The sequence below is a fragment of the Leptodactylus fuscus genome, chromosome 3 (assembly GCF_031893055.1).
Source record: "Leptodactylus fuscus isolate aLepFus1 chromosome 3, aLepFus1.hap2, whole genome shotgun sequence".
NCBI lineage: Eukaryota > Metazoa > Chordata > Amphibia > Anura > Leptodactylidae > Leptodactylus > Leptodactylus fuscus.
Window position 1 is genome coordinate 21,588,275 of NC_134267.1, and position 22,269 is coordinate 21,610,543.

Sequence of the window (22,269 nt, forward strand, 5' to 3'; positions counted from 1 at the left end):
GGACATACAGCACCAACATAGCCCAGAAGCACAATAGAGGTAGCAGATCCTTCTGAGACGCTGCAATACTCCTTGAAGACTGTGTTTACCCTCCATGTACCATTTATAAGACCTCCAACCGTTGCGGTCTCAGAGGACGGTCCCCGATCTCTGGTGCTGTCCCTGGCAGTGCGAGCTCCAACCTGAGGTTGCAGATGAAGTTGTCGTCCACTTCCAGTTCCACCATCAGTCCTTGTCTCTGCTGCGGCCGCTCGTGTATAGGCCGGGGGTCATACAGTGATGTCATCACATCGCGCCTGCAGAGTCAACTCCAGAGGAGCAGCGTGAGTATTTTATTGTGGGGACCGCAATGTAGAGGCACAATGAGGCGGACATTATAGTGTGGGGTCACAATGAGGGGGCCATTATAGTGTGGGGTCACAATGAGGGGCCATTATAGTGTGGGGTCACAATGAGGGGGCCATTATAGTGTGGGGTCACAATGAGGGGGCCATTATAGTGTGGGGTCACAATGAGGGGGCCATTATAGTGTGGGGTCACAATGAGGGGGCCATTATAGTGTGGGGTCACAATGAGGGGGACGTTATACTGTGGGGTCACAATGAGGGGGCCATTATAGTGTGGGGTCACAATGAGGGGGCCATTATAGTGTAGGGTCACAATGAGGGGGCCATTATAGTGTGGGGTCACAATGAGGGGGCCATTATAGTGTAGGGTCACAATGAGGGGGACGTTATAGTGTGGGGTCACAATGAGGGGGACGTTATAGTGTGGGGTCACAATGAGGGGGACGTTATAGTGTGGGGTCACAATGAGGAGGCCATTATGGTGTGGGGTCACAATGAGGGGGCCATTATAGTGTGGGGTCACAATGAGGGGGACGTTATAGTGTGGGGCCACAATGAGGGGGACGTTATAGTGTGGGGTCACAATGAGGGGGACGTTATAGTGTGGGGTCACAATGAGGGGGACGTTATAGTGTGGGGCCACAATGAGGGGGACGTTATAGTGTGGGGCCACAATGAGGGGGACGTTATAGTGTGGGGTCACAATGAGGTAGCATTATTTATTTTATGTGGGGTTCACAAGGAGGGGAGATAATACCGAGGAGGACCACTGGGGGGAATTATTTTGTGTGACGACTATAATGGGGACAATATATGGTGTAGGACCACAAGGGGGCATTATATTGTGTTAGGGCTCTGGGGGGCATTATAACGTGTGAGGGCCAAAAGGGTGACATTATATATCTATTTATGTAGATTGTGAGCCACAATGTACATTTATTTCTTCCTATCAGTATGTCTTTGTAGGGTGGGGGGGGGGGGATCCACACAAACACGGGGAGAACATACAAACTCTTGCAGATGTTTTTCCTGGCGGGATTTCAACCCAGGACTTCAGCGCTGCAAGGTTGCAGTGCTAACCACTGGGCCACCGTGTTGCCCCCCAAGGGTGACGTTTTGTTGTGTGGGACCACATGAGGGCATTATACTGTGTTGGGGCAACTGTTAGCAATTGGCCGCGCCATTTTTTATTATTACTTTTTTGCAGGACAAATTGTAATTCTTCTTCATTAATATTCTATACGATGTACTGAGCAGCTGGAAAAAATTCGGAACTGCGTTGCGCCATCCTCTTCCAGGTTTCGTTTTTGCACCGTTCACGGTGCGGTATAAATGACATGTTTCTTGTATTCTTCAATGGATGTATGATGGATATATGTATGATATGGATGTATCACATCCATATCAAATTTATATAGTTTGTTATGTTTTTAGACTATTACAAAAATTTGAAAATGCAAAATGCAAAAAATTATTTTGGTTGCCCCATTTTTATATTTCCGTGTACAGAGCTGTGTAAGGCGTCTTTTTTGCAGTACAAGATGTGGTTCTTATTGATATAATTTTGGGGAGTGTCTAATGTTTTGACCACATTTCATAAACTTTTGTTATTGAGGGAAAATCAGCAAAAAAAAGTGGCAATTCAGTGAATTCAATAGCATATTAATGTGTGGCTATCGCCCCCTAGTGGTGACTACATGATATGACATGGTGTGGTTTTGCGGTATAATTTCCACCAGTTTCAAGCATGTTATAGTAAATTTGTCACCCATACCTCCTGGCGCTGTATCTGCCCAACCCCAGCCCACTGAATGAATGAGGAGCCCCTCCTACATTCACCAGAAGGTCCCGCCCACCCTCAGTGAACAACAACCACCCCGTGGCCCTTGCTGCCCTCTGTTCTCGGGGCTTCTGTGGTGCAGGGTCTTTACTTCATGCCAGATGGCGTGCTGGTTACTTGGGTTCATGCTCAAGGTGCGTGCCCCCACGCACGACAGGTTCATCACTGGTCACTGTGTATCTCACAGAAGAGGTTGGTTGGACGGTCCTGGTGTATTGGGTTTGGGCAGGACATGGTAGACGGTATCATGTCAGAGTCCACTCTGTAATTTCTTTTTTAATCCTTTTTTTGCATATAAATGACAGCAGGTGGTCGGAGGACTTGTAGGGCCCCCCTTGATTATGGGGCCCGGTCACTGTGGCTCCCGCAGTTACACCGCTCTTGGTCTCTTTATGACAGGCGTTCAGAGACTCTTTGCAGACGACATTTATCCTCCCTACGTATACCTCCACCGTCTCTACTGCTGTCCTTGGCAGTGCCAGGTATGTCCTGGGGTTGCAGCAGAGTCATCTCCAGAGGAGCAGGGTAAGTGGGGATATTTTTTTTTGTTTGAGCATTTTACTATAAGGACCACAGTATAGCGGCATTATTTATACTGCATGGGAGCCACAATCAGGTGGTATTACTTATGTTGTGTGGAGTTCACAAGGAGGGAACATCGTACTCAGAAGAACCACAAGGGGGCATTATACTTTGTTGTGGCCGTGGGGGGGGGGGTGATACTTTGTGGGGGTCATAAGGGGGATATACTCTGATGGACCACATGGGGCATTATACTTTGTTGGGGCCATGGGGAGGCATTATACTGTGCGGGGACTATAAGAATGACATTATACTGTGATGGACCACAAGGGGGCATTATACTTTGTTGTGGCCGTGGGGGGGGGGGGGGGTGATACTTTGTGGGGGTCATAGGGTGGATATACTCTGATGGAACACATGGGGCATTATACTTTGAAGGGGCCACGGGGAGGCATTATACTGTGCGGGGACTATAAGAATGACATTATACTGTGATGGACCACAAGGGGGCATTATACTTTGTTGTGGCCGTGGGGGGGGGGGTGATACTTTGTGGGGGTCATAGGGTGGATATACTCTGATGGAACACATGGGGCATTATACTTTGTTGGGGCCCCGGGGAGGCATTATACTGTGTGGGGACCATAAGGATGACATTATACTGTGATGGACCACAAGGGGGCATTATACTTTGTTGTGGCCGTGTGTGTGTGGGGGGGGGTGATACTTTGTGGGGGTCATAGGGTGGATATACTCTGATGGAACACATGGGGCATTATACTTTGAAGGGGCCACGGGGAGGCATTATACTGTGCGGGGACTATAAGAATGACATTATACTGTGATGGACCACAAGGGGGCATTATACTTTGTTGTGGCCGTTGAGAGGGGGTGATACTTTGTGAGGGTCATAAGGGGGATATACTCTGATGGACCACATGGGGCATTATACTTTGTTGGGGCCCCGGGGAGGCATTATACTGTGTGGGGACCATAAGGATGACATTATACTGTGATGGACCACAAGGGGGCATTTTACTTTGTTGGGGTCATTGGGAAAATGATACTTTGTGGGGGCCATAAGGAGGGTATATTGTGATGAAGCACAAGGGGGCATTATATTGTGTTGGGGCCACTGGGGGGAATTATACTGTGTGGGGACCATTAGAGGGACATTATACTGTGATGGACCACAAGGGGACATTATACTGTGTTGTGGCCATTGTGGGGGATGATACTTTTGGGGGCTATAAGGGGGATATCATACTGTGTGGGACCACGCTTCGTCCTTGTATAAAGGAGTCTAGGTGGCCATGACACGTACACTGCTCACTCCATACCCCTCCAATTTGACAAAAACCCCACAGACGCCATCTCGGTCTCATATACATGCCTTTATTGGATAACCGGGGCTAGAGGCACCGCAGCGGGTGCGTCCACTACGTCCACACTGAAGCATGTACCAGATTATATTCACAGCAAAGAAACACGCTCCAGGTAAAAACCGCCCTCCACATCAGCAAACAACCCCCCCCCCCCACACCGTATATACAGCGAGACATGCCGCAATAAAAGCCGTAATAACACACAAGCCGCGCCGCCATGCTGTTAGTGCCCCGAGCAATACAAAAAATAAAATAAATATCAATGAAAAACATTACACGGAAAAGAAGCAAATTATTAAGGCACTTTATAATATACGGCGGATATAAATATATATCTACATGTAACAATGTAAACGGAGAGGGGGCAGTATATACAGCTTAAAGAGCCCCCCCATAGGGTAAAAAAAATATCTGGGTGACAACCAATATGTCTGCCCATACAGCTCATCCAGCTTTTCTGGATTCCTGAGTGGCAAATCAGTCTAGTTGGATTCTAATGCAGTGGACTACAACTCCCAGCATGCCTTGACAGCTGGCTGCCGGCCAGGGCATGCTGAGCGTTATGGTTTCCTATTAGACCACTATTTTAATGTATCTTCCTTGCCTTAAGACACTTCACCGGACAAGTTTGTGAAAACTGGTTTTGGCGGCCATTTTGGTTGTCACACTAGGAACGTAAGAGATTTTTCACCTTCCTAAGCTTATTGTATCTGTACAACTGTTTTAAAGGGGACTTTTCACCACCTCCATCAACCCAAACGCTCTACATCTTTCCATGGTCGTCCCTCCACTGATTCTGGAACAGTTGGAATTTTTTCTCTAGCCCCCACCGTTCCCGAGCAATTGTATCTGTTAGTTTGAGCATTATTATTCTCTCTCCTCCCAGGTGGGCGGTCCTTGTCTCTTTGCTGCAGCCAAGGACCGCCCACTATAATTGTGCTGAAACTAACAGAAATGATTGCTCCGGAAAGGTGGGGGCTAGAGAAAAAATTCCAACTGTGCCAGAATCAGTGGAAGGGCGGCTATTGGAGGATGAAAAGAGTTGGATTTGATTGAGGTGGTGAAAGGTCCCCTTTAAATAAGGCTTGGTTGTGCCTCCAACCTCACTAATGTAACCCTCCATTATACTGACACTTTGGAGCAACTTTTATAATATTACATGATGCAATGAGTAACTGGCCTGGTGCAGATCACCCATCTGGCCTGCAGGAGGCACTGTGGACTTGTGTTGCTTTGTGCCCTGTGTATGAGGATGGAAATTACATTGGATAATATAAATATTTGCTGCTGGCGGAGACGCATTTGGCGCTAGAACATTAACTCAATGACTGGCTAAGTTAATTAGAGCGTGTGTACGATATTATATTATGTCAGGACATATGTGCCAGTACAACACGTACTGTACTAGATGGAATATTACACATGATAGGAGGAAATATCACTATGGAAAGTCAATTATGTCATACCCTGGCAGCGGCAACAGGGGGTGCTAATGCCCCCCCATGACTATAATTGGACACTGCATTATAGGCCTACGGTATTAACATCAGAAACCACAGAAATATAGACGTAGTAGAGTTGGATTTGTCATTCACTCGAGCACTGTATGAAATGCACTAAATTACATACTCAGCTCTGCTACATCTGCGCGCCACTGCGTTTATTTAAAGAGATCTGTCCTTCCTAAACTATATACTGCCATACACATGATCATTAGCGACTATCGTAAAGTACCATGCTGCAAAATTGATCAGTTTTACACCAGTATCCACAGGCACCAAGGTGCAGATGTAGCAGAGTTAAATTTATCTTTCAACCGCAACACTATACCGATGACTTGATGAAGTGTAAAAAACATATTCAGCCCTGCTACATCTGCACCCCACTGCAGCGCATTATAATCTATATGGCGCTATGCACATAATCATTAGTGACTATTGTAAAGTGTAATGCTGCAAAATTGATCGGTTTTGTATCCGGGACCACAAGTGCCAAGGTGCAGGCATAGAAGAGTGGAATAGTGAACCGCAACGATATACCGATGCTTCAGTTGCACCAAATACTCAGCTCTACTACATTCACACCTCACTTTAGCCTCTCCTAAGCTATATGGCGTAAAGTGTAATGCTGCAAAATTGATCGGTTTTGTATCCGGGACCACAAGTGCCAAGGTGCAGGCATAGAAGAGTGGAATAGTGAACCGCAACGATATACCGATGCCTCAGTTGCACCAAATACTCAGCTCTACCACATTCACACCTCACTTTAGCCTCTCCTAAGCTATATGGCGTAAAGTGTAATGCTGCAAAATTGATCAGCATCAGGGACAACAAGCATCAAGATGCAGATGTAGCAGAGCTGAATTTGTCATTCAACCACCACATTGTACCGATGACTCGACGACTCCAAAGCAATATGGTGCCATACACATGATCATCGGTGATGATCATAAAGTGTAATGCTGCAAAATTGATCGGTTCTGATCAATGGGATTTTCTCCATTGCTCGGATTAGTCACCTGTTTATGTGTATATATACAGTATATATATATATCTTTTCAGGGCTGGCCTGGGGCAACGCCACCGTATTTTTTCTGATTATTCTATTTTTGTTTTCATAAGTAAGTGACCCCCCCCCCCCATTGGAGGACTTCGAGGAATGCGGTTTGTTCAGCTCTTGGGAAAGTACAGGAAACTTGTTAGAATTTTTTTTTTTTTTTGCATTGTTTTTGTTGAAAAATTAGTATCTGTGGTAAACAGCGTCAGGGCTCTGGGGTGTAGGGTCATGGAGGTGACCCGGATATCTGCTAATGAGTAAAGGTGGATTAATCCGGTGAGTGCTGTTCATAGAGAGGATATCCTGAAAACACACAGTTCAGGAAAATACAAGCAGAAAATAATTTTTTGTACATAAACACAGGAATGTGCTGTTCTCCGCTCCGCCACCAGGTGGCAGCCAACGCCACAATGACAGAAAAGCCTAAATTGCAAAAAATTTTTAACTTGATATCAAAAATTTGTGATGGATCTGCCATATCTTATATCTAATTCTCTACATTTCCGGAATAATCTCTAATATGGTGATGGTCAGTCTGCGCCAAATCGTGCTTATAAGACTTGCAGCCGCCGTTAACTTTTGGAATATTAAAATTTTTTATTAAATTTCTAAATTTAATTTGAGGAGTAATTTCATTTCTGGAGGTGAATTGAATTTCACGTGGTTTATATCCTAATGGTCCTCGTATGAGAATCGCTCAGGCCTGATCCTAATTACCCTTTATGGGAAATGTTTCAAGTCATAATAACACGGTCGTAAAACCGCCTGCGAATATTTTATTGCCCTTCCCCTTCCCCCCCGTCGGCTTCTTGTGTGCTTGTTCTGAGTCATTTCTAATCAGTAGGTCCATGAAACTCTTTGCAGTTTCCAACCATATATATATATATATATATATATATATATATATATATATATATATATATATATATACACATACAAATCTTTATAGGTGTTAGAGCTTTGTTTACTGATACAGAGCTCCAAATCCCCAGCATAGTCTTTAGTAAAATGATTAAAATTCTGCCTGCTGGCAGTGGCCACTAGGGGGAGCTCAGGAACTTACTACATACAGCCTTACTAGTGAGTTCCATGTGTATACAGAATGCTCTTGAGCTCCTTCTAGTGGCGGCTACAGGTCTCTGGATAAAATAACAGGGCTCTAACAAAGGCGTAAAATCTAGACAGAGATAAATAAAACTGTAAGTAGTTTTCTCTTCCATTAACATCATACCTACTAAAGAGCAGTGCTTACTGGGGGCCTGGATGGTATTAAAGGGGGGTCATCCTCAGAATCCAGTATATCAGCCCAGCCACGCAGATAGATAGACTGGGCTCACCTGAATCAAGCGGTCTTTTCCCCTTGTGAATCAAGACCTCCGTTGCCGAGATATGACAGTTTTTGTCAGCTCTTTGGAGCAACAAGGAGGCCGCCATTACTGTAAAGAGCTAATTTGCATATCAATAAAACGGCGATATCTCAGCAATGGAGGCACCGATTCACACGGGAAAAACACCATTGGATTCAGAGGACCCTAACCTATCTATCTAACCTATCAGTTTCATATGCAAAGTTTTGAAGACACTCCCTTTAAAAGGTCACATGATTGACACTATGGTATAACTTAACTATAGACAACTAGCAAAATTTTGACAGTGGCTTTGGATGTGAACGGAGATCAATGCACGCAATAAGAGACAAGGTAAAAGTACAAAAACAGCATTTAAAAAATCTTAAAAAAATGTCTTATTTTCACAGTGACTGTAGGCCTAGACAAGTGCGCTAAAATTCTAGCATTTGTTCACCGTAAGATATATTAAAAATGTTAACAGTTTAAAAATATAATTTTAAGGTCTTTTTTCCAATGTTTTTGGATCCACGGGGGATAAAAAAAACGTAAACCGTACTCTGACCTCACTTGGCATAAACTGATTCACCAATGTGTATTTGTCAGCCATTGTGCGATTACCCAGAATCCCTCTCACTATGAAGACAGGACCTGTGTCCCATGTCACGGACAACTGGGGTGGTCACCACAGAGGTAACTGTGCAGCACTTAAAGGGATTGTCCATGGCTGTCATGTTGATTGCACCATCAATTGTATAGTGGCTGTTCTTGGTATTGCAGCTCAGCCCCATTCATTTGAATGGAACTAAGCTGCAACATTGTCATGTGACAAATGCACTTGGAAGTGGAGGACGTCTTAAAGGGCAACTTCAGTCTCTGCTGATATTAACCAGATTCATGCCTTAATCCTTCCTGTCATAGTAAAAGTATATTTAAGAAAAATCAAACTTTTTTCCTTAACTCAGAATTTCCTCAAAGTTTACAGATTTCAAAGTGGGAGGAGCTTTCTTCTGTGCTTTTTGTCGCCACCTGCTGGTTAAAAATCATAACTGCTTTGAGGCCAACAACCTGTGGGAAATATATCAGTAGTGCCCCCTATGGACAAGAACTGAGATCTCACATCTGACTGGAATTGCTTATACCCTATAATGACGACTGATGCAAAGAGCTTACAATCTAATGATGGTGTAGAGTAGGCAGAGGCGGAAATACCTGGCACGGCACATATATCGCCAGGCCCGTCGCTTAACCCTTATTACGCTACGTCTTAAACATAGCACTGTGAGCCTACAGACAATGGAAGCAGCCATTTTGTGGGCCGTACCACTATTCTTTAAAAAGGAGCCTTGAAAAGATCTTGGGAGCCGCCCCTACATCTTAAAGAATAGGCTGCCCTCATGATTATCAGCATATGGGAATCAAAATGGCGGCCTCCATTGTGCGGCGCTGCCAGCTGTTCCGTAAGATCCGTGTTAATAGGAGTAATGATAAGTTATAAGACAATAGGCGAAGGATAAAGAGACGACTCGACTCGGAATATACACAAATGGCCGCCTGCTAGTCTGTAGAATATTCTGGTAAAAAAAAGGAAAAACGTCTCTTTGTTCTGACAAGTATTTACAAAAAATTCTGCGATCGTGGGATCAATATAAAAATAGGGCTTCATCCCCGCGGGGTTTCCAGTATCCATAGGCGGGCGATCCCTATAAACGTCCTGTAGTGCATTCGTGGAGCGTCAGTCAGGAGAAGGATGACTTCCCCCCACCCCATTAATTGACATCATTCTCGTCTGCCATCTCTTTGAGGATGTCTATCAGGTTATCCAGTCCATACAGGTAGCCGTCCTCCCGATTCCCCTCCACCCAGGCTATCCTGTGGTTGAGTTCTTGACCTTCTGGTAAGGGGGTGGTTTTTCCAAAGTCGATCATCCAGACCTTGGCTTGTTCCCTCTTGTCGTGGATGAAAAGTAAGGAGCTGCCGATGACCTGTGGGAGGGACGAGAAAAATATCAGAAGGTGTCACAATCTATGTCCAACCAGCAAGTGCAAGTAACCAAATTTGTCTAATAGCCGCCGTTCCAGTGATTCCGGCACAGTTGGAATTTTTTCTCTAGCCCCCACCATTCCTGAGCAATTGGTGCATTTAATTTTGATGCCTGATATCATAACTAGATTCCCTAATGACAAGTGGATGGTGTCAGGGAGGATCAGGCAAAGGGGGGGGGGGGGGGGGGCGTGACTCAGAGCTCCAATCAGAGGCAGACAATGTGAGATCTAGGGGGCTTGGCTTAGCTCTCACACAGTCTGATTCTGATTGGAGCTCTGAGTCACGCCCCCTTGCCTGCTTTTGTCTGACACCATCCACTTGTCATTAGGGAGTCTGGTTATCATATCAGACAACAAATTTAACTTCACTGATTGCTCAGGAACGGTAAGGGCTAGAGAAAAAATTCCAACTGTGCCGGAATCAGTGGAGAGGTGGCTATTAAATGACGTACAAACAATGAAGTGGTGAAGGCCGAACAATACAAATAATGCATAGAATATGATATGGATCCATAGTAACATGCAATGCCATAACCAAGCGACAATCTCATACTGCAGTCATAAAAAAAGTTGCGGCAATGCTGTGTTTTTGTCATAAATGGTGGGCAGATGTCCCTATGTTTTTGTGTAAATCCCTGCCAGACAGGAGTGAAGGTGGGAGAAGTTACAATGCTGATCACATGGGTGGAGCCGGACTGCTGTCTGTTTCCAAGGTCAACTAAAATTTTTGAAAGCTGCTCTGGATGTGAATGGAGCAAAAAAAAAAACATAAACTAAGCCCTAACAGTAAAGTTATTGAACTTTTTATGTAGTTTTAATTGGACTCCCAGGACGTAACCAATTAAGTAAATGTTCTTGTCTCACTTGCATGTTCCAGCTCCTAAATCTCCTGTAAAGCCCGCTATCCCCTAAGCTAATGTACTTGGCGCGGCGCTCGCTCTTGTGTGCAGCCGGCGTAAAACTATTAACGCTTATAAATAGATAATAAGACCTTTGTTGTGCTATAAATGAGTCATAAAGTAAAGATTAAGACATATTGTATTGTAACAAAGGACCATATTTAGCAGCTCCCCGGAGCCCATAAAAGCCAGACTTCTGCTCTAGAAGCTCCCAACACCCAAACCGCACATGTTCGACACTATATCAGTCCAGCAGCCAAACCAGAGTGCGCTAGGTATCTAGTCACGTGATCACCCTGGCCAATGGGAGATCAGCAACATCCAGACCCCAAAACGTCAGGTGGAGATTCAGCACTTCATGGGTTAAATCTACAGAAGACACTGAATGTGTTGTATACACTTTGCGTTAATGTTTTCTGGACTGATGTTAAGTTATTTTACATTGTTTTATCCATGGATTAAAATTCCTGCTGGTTGCCCTGGGAAACAGTCAGCAGTTTAGCTCCGCCCATTTGTCAGTCACATGACCTATTAACTCTGGTGTAAGTGTATTAACCAGAGCTCACACAATAGTCACCCGAAAGTGTCCTTAGAAAGACCCAGAACCTCTTTAGTCCTACAGCGGAGATACAGTTCTATGAAAAAGTTTGGGCACCCCTATTAATCTTAATCATTTTTAGTTCTAAATATTTTGGTGTTTGCAGCAGCCATTTCAGTTTGATATATCTAATAACTGATGGACACAGTAATATTTCAGGATTGAAATGAGGTTTATTGTACTAACAGAAAATGCGCACTAGGCATTAAACCAAAATTTGACCGGTGCAAAAGTCTGGGCACCTCAACAGAAAAGTGACATTAATATTTAGTAGATCCTCCTTTTGCAAAGATAACAGCCTCTAGTCGCTTCCTGTAGCTTTTAATCAGTTCCTGGATCCTGGATGAAGGGATTTTGGACCATTCCTCTTTACAAAACAATTCAAGTTCAGTTAAGTTAGATGGTCGCCGAGCATGGACAGCCCGCTTCAAATCATCCCACAGATGTTCAATGATATTCAGGTCTGGGGACTGGGATGGCCATTCCAGAACATTGTAATTGTTCCTCTGCATGAATGCCTGAGTCGATTTGGAGCGGTGTTTTGGATTATTGTCTTGCTGAAATATCCATCCCCGGCGTAACTTCAACTTCGTCACTGATTCTTGAACATTATTCTCAAGAATCTGCTGATACTGAGTGGAATCCATGCAACCCTCAACTTTAACAAGATTCCCGATGCCGGCATTGGCCACACAGCCCCAAAGCATGATGGAACCTCCACCAAATTTTACAGTGGGTAGCAAGTGTTTTTCTTGGAATGCTGTTTTTTTTGGACGCCATGCATAACGCCTTTTTGTATGACCAAACAACTCAATCTTTGTTTCATCAGTCCACAGGACCTTCTTCCAAAATGAAGCTGCCTTGTCCAAATGTGCTTTTGCATACCTCAGGCGACTCTGTTTGTGGTGTGCTTGCAGAAACGGCTTCTTTCTCATCACTCTCCCATACAGCTTCTCCTTGTGCAAAGTGCGCTGTATTGTTGACTGATGCACAGTGACACCATCTGCAGCAAGATGATGCTGCAGCTCTTTGGAGGTGGTCTGTGGATTGTCCTTGACTGTTCTCACCATTCTTCTTCTCTGCCTTTCTGATATTTTTCTTGGCCTGCCACTTCTGGGCTTAACAAGAACTGTCCCTGTGGTCTTCCATTTCCTTACTATGTTCCTCACAGTGGAAACTGACAGGTTAAATCTCTGAGACAACGTTTTGTATCCTTCCCCTGAACAACTATGTGGAACAATCTTTGTTTTCAGATCATTTGAGAGCGGACTGTCCATGCACGGCCACCATCAAACTTAACTGAACTTGTATTGTTTTGTAAAGAGGAATGGTCCAAAATACCTTCATCCAGGATCCAGGAACTGATTAAAAGCTACAGGAAGCGACTAGAGGCAAAAGGAGGATCTACTAAATATTAATGTCACTTTTCTGTTGAGGTGCCCATACTTTTGCACCGGTCAAATTTTGGTTTAATGCATATTGCACATTTTCTGTTAATACAATAAACCTCATTTCAATCCTGAAATATTACTGTGTCCATCAGTTATTAGATATATCAAACTGAAATGGCTGTTGCAAACACCAAAATATTTAGAACTAAAAATGATTAAGATTAATAGGGGTGCCCAAACTTTTTCATAGGACTGTATGTCATAACATCACTAATGCTCTAGAACAAATACGTCTCGTTCTCTAGAGGAACAAGTGTCAGTAATACTCTAGAACCACAAGCACAAGTAGTGCCCAAGTTGTCAGAAATGATCTAGAACTACACATGCCGGTAATATTCTAGAATCAGGAGCATGAATAGGGCTCTAGAGCAAATAAGAAATGTTCTAGAATAGTAAGTACTGATAATGCCTCAGAGCCCTCTGTATGGGTAATGTTGTAGAACAAATTCCCCTAAGGCTCTAGAACCACAAGTACCAGTAATGTTCTAGAATAACAAATACTGGTTATGTCCTACAGCAGAAGAGTAAGGTAAAGCTCTGGGCCCCAATCTTTAATAGGGCCCCTACCTACCTTGTGCCATTTAGAATAGTGCTTTATTTTAGGTAGTAGACGGACCTTTCTGACCCCCTTAGGAGCCAGAACCTAGTAATAACTGTGACCACTGGACTCCTTATAACTATGCCCCATTCCTAGAGCATCAGTTAAACTCTAGAACACATGCCCACAGTGGTCTCAAACCACAAATGACCATAATACTCTAGAACCATGTATGCTAGGAATGTTCTAGAATAATATGTACTGGTAATCTCCTAAATCTTGGCAATGCTCTAGAACAAGTGCCCATGGTGCTCTAGAAGCATAAATACCATTCAGTTTCTAGAACAAGTGTACTGGTAATGCCTTAAAGCTCTCAGCATTGGTAATGCCCTGGAACGCACTGGCAGATAGGCCTGTCTAGGGTCTGGCAAAGCTGGGTGACAACTGTGGAAGTCATAATGGTAGCCATATTGGTAGTCACCCAGATTTTCTGAACTTCTGAATAGGAAGTATACTTATTTTTGCATTGTAATGTTCATTTAATGTACAGCTGATCAGATTTGTGTTTCTGGAGTTCGGAAAAGCAGGGTGACAACTCCTGTAAAAGCTGTTACAGCATCCATATTGGTAGTCACCCAGCTTTTCCAAACTTTTAAATAGGAACTATAGCTATTTGTGCATCTTAACGTTCAGTTACTACATAACTAGGCATATTTGTGTTTCTGGATTTTGGAAAAGCTGGGTGACAACACTTGTGAAAGCTGTGACAGCGGCCATATTGGTAGTTGCCCAACTTTTTCCCATATTGGTAGTCGCCCAACTTTTTCAGACTTCTGAATGGGGAGTATACCTATTTGTGCATGTTAATGTTCATTTATTGCATAATGGGGAAGACTTGCCCATCTGGGGTCAAAGAATGCTGGGTGATAACCCCTGTAGACTTCTGAATGGAAAGTATACATATCAGTGCAATTTAATGTTGACTGACTGCATAACTGTGCAGATTTGTATTTCAAGGGTTTGGAAAAGCTGGGTGAGAACCCCTGTGAATGGTGCCATATTGGTAGTCACCCAGCTTTTCTGAACTTTTGAAAAGGAAGTTTATCTAATTGTGCATTATATTGTTCAATTAGTGCTTAGCTGGGGTTTGGAAAAGCTGGGTGAGAGCCCCTGTGAATTGTGCCATGGTGGTAGCCACCCAGCTTTCCCATAAGGATGCGGAGACAGGGCGGTGCAGTTGTCCACCCTTGTCCTGACAAGACTTCATCTCATTATTCAGTATTTGATTGATGCCAAATCTGTCGATGAAGCCGGCGATTGTTGCTGCGCCTGCCGTGGAATATTCCATCTTCAGAGGGCTCGGGGCCTCGTCGAATTCCTCTCCATGGGAGATTCTGACTTTAGATGACCCCCTCTGAAGTCCTCTGAAGGGACAAGTGTCCTGGCAGAAGCCTGAGAAAACGTCCCACATGTGACAGACACTGGGGAATATTCATCCCGTCCGCCATATAAATAAACATCACTTCGCCGACAGAATTCTCATTTTTATCAGCTTAAACAATATTTGCTCTTGTTGCTAAGCGAGCGCAGTGACACCCCGTAGATGGCGGGTGACTGGATGTCGGGGGCTGACGCAACCAGCATTCCACTAGTGAGTAGAAGTGCCCTCGGTCAGGATGATAAATGGCGGGAATCTGAGCGACTGATAACAAAAAGTTCTGGAACTGTTAAATTTATCACTTATTTTTCTAAAAAAAATTATTTTCTGATTTTCGATTTTTTTATTTTATTTCCTGTACGGGGGCGGCCATCTTGTCTGTGCTTCTCCTCTGTTCTGTTAACAGTATTTAGTGGTCTGCTTTACAGCACAGTCATGCCAATGGAAAGAATATTATTTGTTTAAGCACAGCGCCATACATTGTATAGTGGCTGTGCTTGGTATTGCAGCTCAGCCCCATTCACTAGAATGGGACTGAGCTGTAAAGCATGGTCATGTGACCAACATGAAGAAGAAAGAAGTGGTGAGTGCCCAAGCTCCATGACAGTCGATCGTTGCTGGGAGTTGGACCCCGCTGATATGATACTGATGACCTCTCCTAAGTCAGGTAGGAACACAACAGATTCTAGCGAGGATTCTATCAACTCACCTCATGGGTCTTGAAGAAGATAGACTGCTCTAATGTGCTCCTTATATCTTCTAAACAGTTCAGATAAGACTTCTGCAAAGATAAATAGATTCACACATCAGTTTCCAGAAAAATAACCCATATATAAAATTTTCCATGTTGGCCCCTGGAAACAGTCAGCGCCAAGCTGACAGCCCCGCCCCTAAGAGATGATCTGAGATCTTATAGTGTACTTAAATGTACTGTAATGTATTGTGTTATATTGGTATCAGGCTAGTAGGAAATGCCTGGTGTGAACATCTCTCACAACGCAGCACAGTATAGCATACTTGTCAGCTCCTCTGGAAACTCTAGGGGGCTCCCGAAAAAAAGGATGACATCCCGGATTTCTAGAAGAACAATCAAAGTTCCACCAGAATAGCAGTCACTTTATACATGACTTGGATGTCCCTAGAGTATTAGGCACGGCACCACACATAACAGCATTGATTGCTCAGGAATGGTGGGGCCCAGAGAAAAAATTCCAAATGTGCCAGAATCAGTGGAGGGGCGGCTATTACATGGTGTAAATTGCTGGACTTATAGGAGACGGTGAAAGGTCTCCTTTAAGGCTAAGGCTCCATGCTTCGTAAATGCGGTGTTTTTTATTGCAGATTTTGCTGCGTTTTATTTTTAGCCAAAGTCAGGAGCGGATTGATAAGGGATAGAAAATATAAAGGAAGATCTTAGACGTTGCCCATCTGTTAGCTCAACTCTTCCGCAGCAAAATCTGCAACAAAAATGCACTGTTTCCGCAAAGTGGGGCCTTGGCCTAAAGGGGGATAACATGTAAGGAGTGGAATACCCCTTTAAGTCAATCTATCAGCCTTGACACTTCCTCACTGCAGCACTTACTAGAATGTTAGCATTCGCTTTTGTAAACTCTCTGAAGGCGGCCATGACTTGTTCCCGGGATTTGGTCTTTTTAAAGTCTTTGTTCACAGTCCCATCTTCCTTCTGCAAAAAATAAGACAATTAAGGTAATTTAGAGGAGACTCCTTTAAAAGTGGCACCGTAGAATCCCACCATAGCTATTTATTAGGGGGTCTCCATTTGTGCTTATACACAACAGACAGTATGGTAACACCCAATTGCTAATTTATTCCTAAATTTCCAGGAGGGATAAAAGAGGGACAGTAACAGCAGTGTTCTCCAGAATAGCGGCATTTACTGACGCAGACATGTCAGGAGAGGTGACAGGTCTTCTTTAAGAAACCAGGACGGAGACCCAAAAATAAAGTCAACAACAACCAAAATAAATGTCAGGGGTCGTTTATAAATTTTCCGTGACATTTGCATTGGATGTCCAAGGGCAGCGGATATTGCTTCAATGCAAACAAAGTCAGAAAATATATATTATTGTAATCTTTTGCTGCATCATGTTCCAGCGTGACACAATGCAAAGGTCACCTGTGGTTTTGTGGTTGGCACACGAGGGCCGGACGTTAAAAAAAAAAAAGGAAACAAAAACATTACATTTCATCCTGTATTAGGGCTTCTACTATGTGACACGGCGGCAAGGAAAGTCGCCATATGGGATATCACAGGCGTCGTCTCTCACTTCAGCGGCGCCGTGTGTTCTGTGACCAAGGCGAGAGCGCTATGGACACCGACAACTGTATTCACAGCATCAGTTGTCAGATGGACAAAACCGATTACAATGCCAAAGTTATGATTGTCAGGCCACACCTTAAAGGGGTGTTCCCACTTAGGTTGTGGGTGGGGCCAAGGGAGGGGTTAAAATTTATTTGGAATTTTATTGACATGATTTTTCTGGTAAAATTCCCATAGTAAAAGTTAAATCTTATTTCAATGATAGAAAAGCCACCTCCAAAAATACTCTGCACTGCTGTGAGGAAGCGTGGCATAACTTCGGCTGTCTATGTTAAACAGAAGAGCGGTAACCAATCAGATAACTGCTTTCGTTTTCTGTTTACTGTCTTTGGAAACTGATTGGTTGCCATGGGTAACACCTTATGGTTTCAAAACTAAGGCCCTGACTAGTAAAAAAAAACTATTCAAACTCATCTAGCTTTATTGCTTGCAAATCCTTGTAAACACAATTTTGGATCATTTATACAATACGTGCCCTGGCCTACGTCATAATTGCTCGGAGCAATCCCTTTATTCACAACGTTTATGCCCTCACTTGGGTCTGACTGTTAAGACCCTCAATAATCTCCAAAATAGGGGTCTCCTAATCCCCTGTATCCCTACTACATTCACTTCTAAAGGACCTATGGAGTACAACCACCACATCATTCACACACGGGAGCTGGGGACCCTCTTTGTGGTGCCTCCTGGGGGTCCCCTGACCCTCTTTGTGATGTCTGCTGCGATGGGGGGGTCTCGTTTCCCGTCATGCAGATAGGATATAAGTGTAGTTCATGGGAAAACCCCTTTAACAAAGGAGGAATTCCCACAGACCACCGCCACTAGTCGCCTATGGGTGCTGTGTAATGATTCACACGTGCAGGGAGGTCGGAGGTCCCACCAGTTTACAGACGGGCCTTGCAGCCTCCCTTAATAAACATCATCCCCCAAAGATTTGCTTTGAGGCCTCTTGACTACTAAAAAACAACATGTGCGTAGAGGCGGAGAAATTAAAATTCTTGGTGTATAAGATGGGAGAATCACATTTCAGTCCTGGCGCGGGGCTCCGGGCGCAGGTATTTCTTTATTAAATCTCCATGTATTTCGCTTCTGGCAACATTCACACTGTACTCCATGTAAGGGCAGTTTCCAGACGTTGCAGTAAATTGTATTTATCTCATATTGAGATCCCCCTCCCGGCAGTCGCCCTTGCCTCACGTTCGTTGTCTCAAATGTTTAATTACTTTATTTGTAGAAATATTTAACTATTAATTGTCTGCAGATTTAAACATGGCGATGTGCATGGGAGAACACCTTTAATCCATTCCCGTACCTCGCTGTACACGCTGTGCTTGGCTGACATCACACTGCAAGAACTGGACAGAGTGACTATGGCAGCTAAGGGGTTGGGGCTCTGATACAATTTTGGGGTGCTGATGGGTAGCCAAGGTCTAACAAGGATCACTAGGCCTCGGGGCAACACGGTGGCTCAGTGGTTAGCAGTAGAGATGAGCGAGTACTGTTCGGATCAGCCGATCCGAACAGCACGCTCGCATAGAAATGAATGGACGTTGCCGGAACGCGGGGGGTTAAGCGGCCGGCCGACGTCAAAGCGGAAGTACCAGGTGCATCCATTCATTTCTATGGAGCGTGCTGTTCGGATCGACTGATCCGAACAGTACTCGCTCATCTCTAGTTAGCACTGATGCCTTGCAACGCTGGAGTCCTGGGTCCAAATCCCGCCAGGAACAACATCTGCAAGGAGTTTGTATGTTCTCCTCGTGATTGTGTGGATTTCCTCCCATTCTACAAGACTAAGGGTAAGAATTTAAAAAAAATGGGGCTCACAATCTACATTTAGCGAAAAAAAAAAAAAAAAAAGGATGACTAGGCCTGTTATGGCTCTACGGAGCATATTTATGAAGACTGGCATACTGAATGCCAATCTTCATCATCCCGGTGATGTCTTAATAGTCGCCTCACTGATAAGGAGTTGCACCCCTCCTCATCAGTGCAGTGGCTCCTCCAACGGGGGCATACACCTACGTGGAATCCAAAATTGGTACAAATTATTTTAAATGTAACTCTTGCTTTCGGGGCGGGACGAATTGTCGCAACGAAATCCAACGTTTTCAGTTTTTTAAGGCCTGATATCTAGCATATAATATAATAACTACTGTATGTGTATGGCTCCTGCTCTGAGGCGGAGGGCCTGGCTTCGGACATGGCGCTGGTCATATCATGTCCTCAGTCCTAAGTTATATTGAATCTACAACTGACTGACAATTTAACCACAGTTCACACTGCAGACGACAACGCCCCTGACGTAAAGTGTAAAGTGACATAAATCCTCCCATTTCAGGCGTCTTCCTAAAGGAAGCGGAGTGACAACATGATGGAAGGACAATACACATCCTCTATGATCCCATTACAGTTGTATACTTCCTTCCTGAGACACGTCGGCCGGTCACGTATAGGTCACAGCTGTTATATAACAATGTCCCGTGCACTATATACTGTAGGGTTCGAGATATGACAGCAAATGGCTGCCGATAAAAATATGGACATTAAAGATCCTAAAAAAATCGGAAATGATATGAAAAATATGACCAATACTGAACACCTTATACTTAAATTAAAATGGCATCCAATATGGCCGCATTTCCTGTTGCCACTATTGCAGAAATGGCTGCCACAATTGGATAGAAAAATGCAATAATATATTCAGCTTACTTTGGCTACTGCCTCTAAGGTCCGATTTACTGACAGATATCTATTTTCATTGGTATGGAATATCCCTTTAATTCTGTTCTGTACCTTTATGCCCTCGATTCTGAAGCCCAGGGTGGCAGTAGAGCTGATGGTCTCCCTCCATGTCATATATCGTGGCTTGGTGACTGCCCTTTGCTGGTTCTCTTCTTCAGTTGGGGCACTGGGATCAACCTCGATCATCTTGACGTACATGTCCTTCCTCAGGCTTGGCTTCTTCCTGGCTTTGGTCAGCTCTTCCTCTAAGTAGGTCCTGTATAGAGGGGCACAAAGTAAAACGACAGTCAGTAAATGTCCTTGGTAAGGAAATATCAAAGGCGAGAAATCCAGGAACAAAATATCAGAAAATTAGGACAATTTGCTACTCAGTACACCCAATATGAGAGTTCTAGAGTATCCCTTTAAGCAACCTGGCAGGAGTTACGTCATACTAGCCCCGACTTTAGGCTTTAATAATAACTGCTCACAAAGCAAAGATCTGTTGCCGATCGGCTAAAAATCACTGAAATCCCCAGCGATCGTCTGTATAGGAAATCTCTAAGCAAGTGCATATTAATCCTGCAGTGGCCACTACAGGAGGAATGTGATATTACACGGCTTCCATTCAAGTCTATGGAGAACTATATAATACATGGCCATACTGAGTCCTCCAGAGCTTAATCCACTCTTTTATCTTTCCCACCACTTAGTGCATAAAATCATACATGATGATTATGCTAAAAACACACAATTTAGGGCAATAAATAATATCTGTCCTTTGATTCGTCAGTAATAGGACCTGTAATATTGTGGATTATCAGATTTTCTGGATATTATGTGCTGGACTTAAGGAATGTCCCCGCACCTACATCTGTTATTACACTATGGATAGTCCCATCTTGAGGACCTCAGGGTCATTGTTAATGAGGTCCAGTCCTCCTTCCCCCGATCCCCGCGGTGGGATGTAAGGAAGGACAGGGTGTGCGCCTTATTGTCCATGTACTCTGGATCTGCTCTGGGTATTGTCCACGATGGAAACTTGTGGCTGATGTATTTAACAATAGCCTGTGTAATAATTACACCGAGGAAAGAGTTTCCAGCGAGCAAACAGGAAGAGGAGCCGCGAAGATAAGGAGGAACCGCGAGAAAAGGAGGTCAAGGACTACAAGAGCCTTCACCTGGGCAACCTCTGGTGACCGGGCACACAAAAATCCCAAACACCGACAAAAGTTGTCATTGCAGATATATACAACCTGTATACAATGGGACACATGGATGGAGTAGAACATAATGCAAACAGTGGTGCACAATGTTTAGATGATATGAAGGTACCATGGTTGGCGCTATCATGGTTGCACTATGGTGGGTAAAGTTATGGGACATTATAAGGGTACTGTGGCTGTCATGGGTATACTGTAGCTGGTACTGTTATAGGGGTATCCTGGCTGGCTCTGTAATAGGGCACTGTGTTTTGCACCCTGTGGGCACTATGTCCCTGCAGTTGGGGTACTTGGTCTTACATTATTATTGGATCATTGTGGTCGTCTCTGCTATGAGAGCACTGTAACTGGCACTGCGGAGGGCTCTGTTACTGGGCACTGTTATGGGGGCACTATGATTATCCCTGATATTGGAGCACTATTGCTGTAATGATATGGGAGCAGAGTGGCTGGAATTGTAAGGGCACTATGGATGGCTCTTTTACTGTACATTGTGCTTTGCTCTATTATGGAGATACTTGTCCCTGGTATGGGGAACTATTTCTGTATTACTACAGGAACATAGTGGCTGGAATTGTTGTCAGGGCACTGTGGTTGGCTTTATGTAGGGATTGTGACTGGTACTGGTATGGGGGCACTATGAGGGGGCTCTAGTACTGGGCACTGTTATGGGGGTACTATGATTGTCCCTGGTGTAGGGGCACTATTGCTGTTAATCTAGGGGCTGGAATTGTTATGAGGGCACTATGGATGGCTTTGTTATAGAAGGACTGCGGCTGTCCCTGGTATAGGGGCAATGTGGAGGGCCCTGTTACTGTGTTATGGGGGCACTATGATGGTCTCTGGTATGGGGCGCTGTATTAATACAGGATCTCAGTGGTTGTAAGTGTAGTGAGGGCCCTGTGGAAGACTTGGTTATGTCACTGGTATAGGGACACGGTGCCTAGCACTCTTATGGGGGCACTATGGCCACTGCTACCGTACTATGGCGGCCGGAATCCCAGTATTTATTTATA

At 44.2% G+C, this 22,269-nt stretch overlaps 1 protein-coding gene across 1 annotated transcript in view; it reads right to left on the minus strand.

Annotated features, from left to right (window-relative positions):
- Positions 1 to 4,091: 4,091 nt before the first annotated feature.
- Positions 4,092 to 22,269, minus strand: part of ITPKB (inositol-trisphosphate 3-kinase B) — a 74,222-nt gene continuing 56,044 nt past the window's right edge. Inside the window, exons 5-8 of the mRNA XM_075267222.1 lie at positions 20,103 to 20,307; positions 16,548 to 16,649; positions 15,675 to 15,746; positions 4,092 to 9,981 (exon numbers count right to left, since the gene is read on the minus strand). Of these exons, the coding sequence (XP_075123323.1) occupies positions 9,766 to 9,981; positions 15,675 to 15,746; positions 16,548 to 16,649; positions 20,103 to 20,307 (595 nt within the window). The 3' untranslated portion in view covers positions 4,092 to 9,765. The remainder of the gene's footprint in view (positions 9,982 to 15,674; positions 15,747 to 16,547; positions 16,650 to 20,102; positions 20,308 to 22,269) is intronic.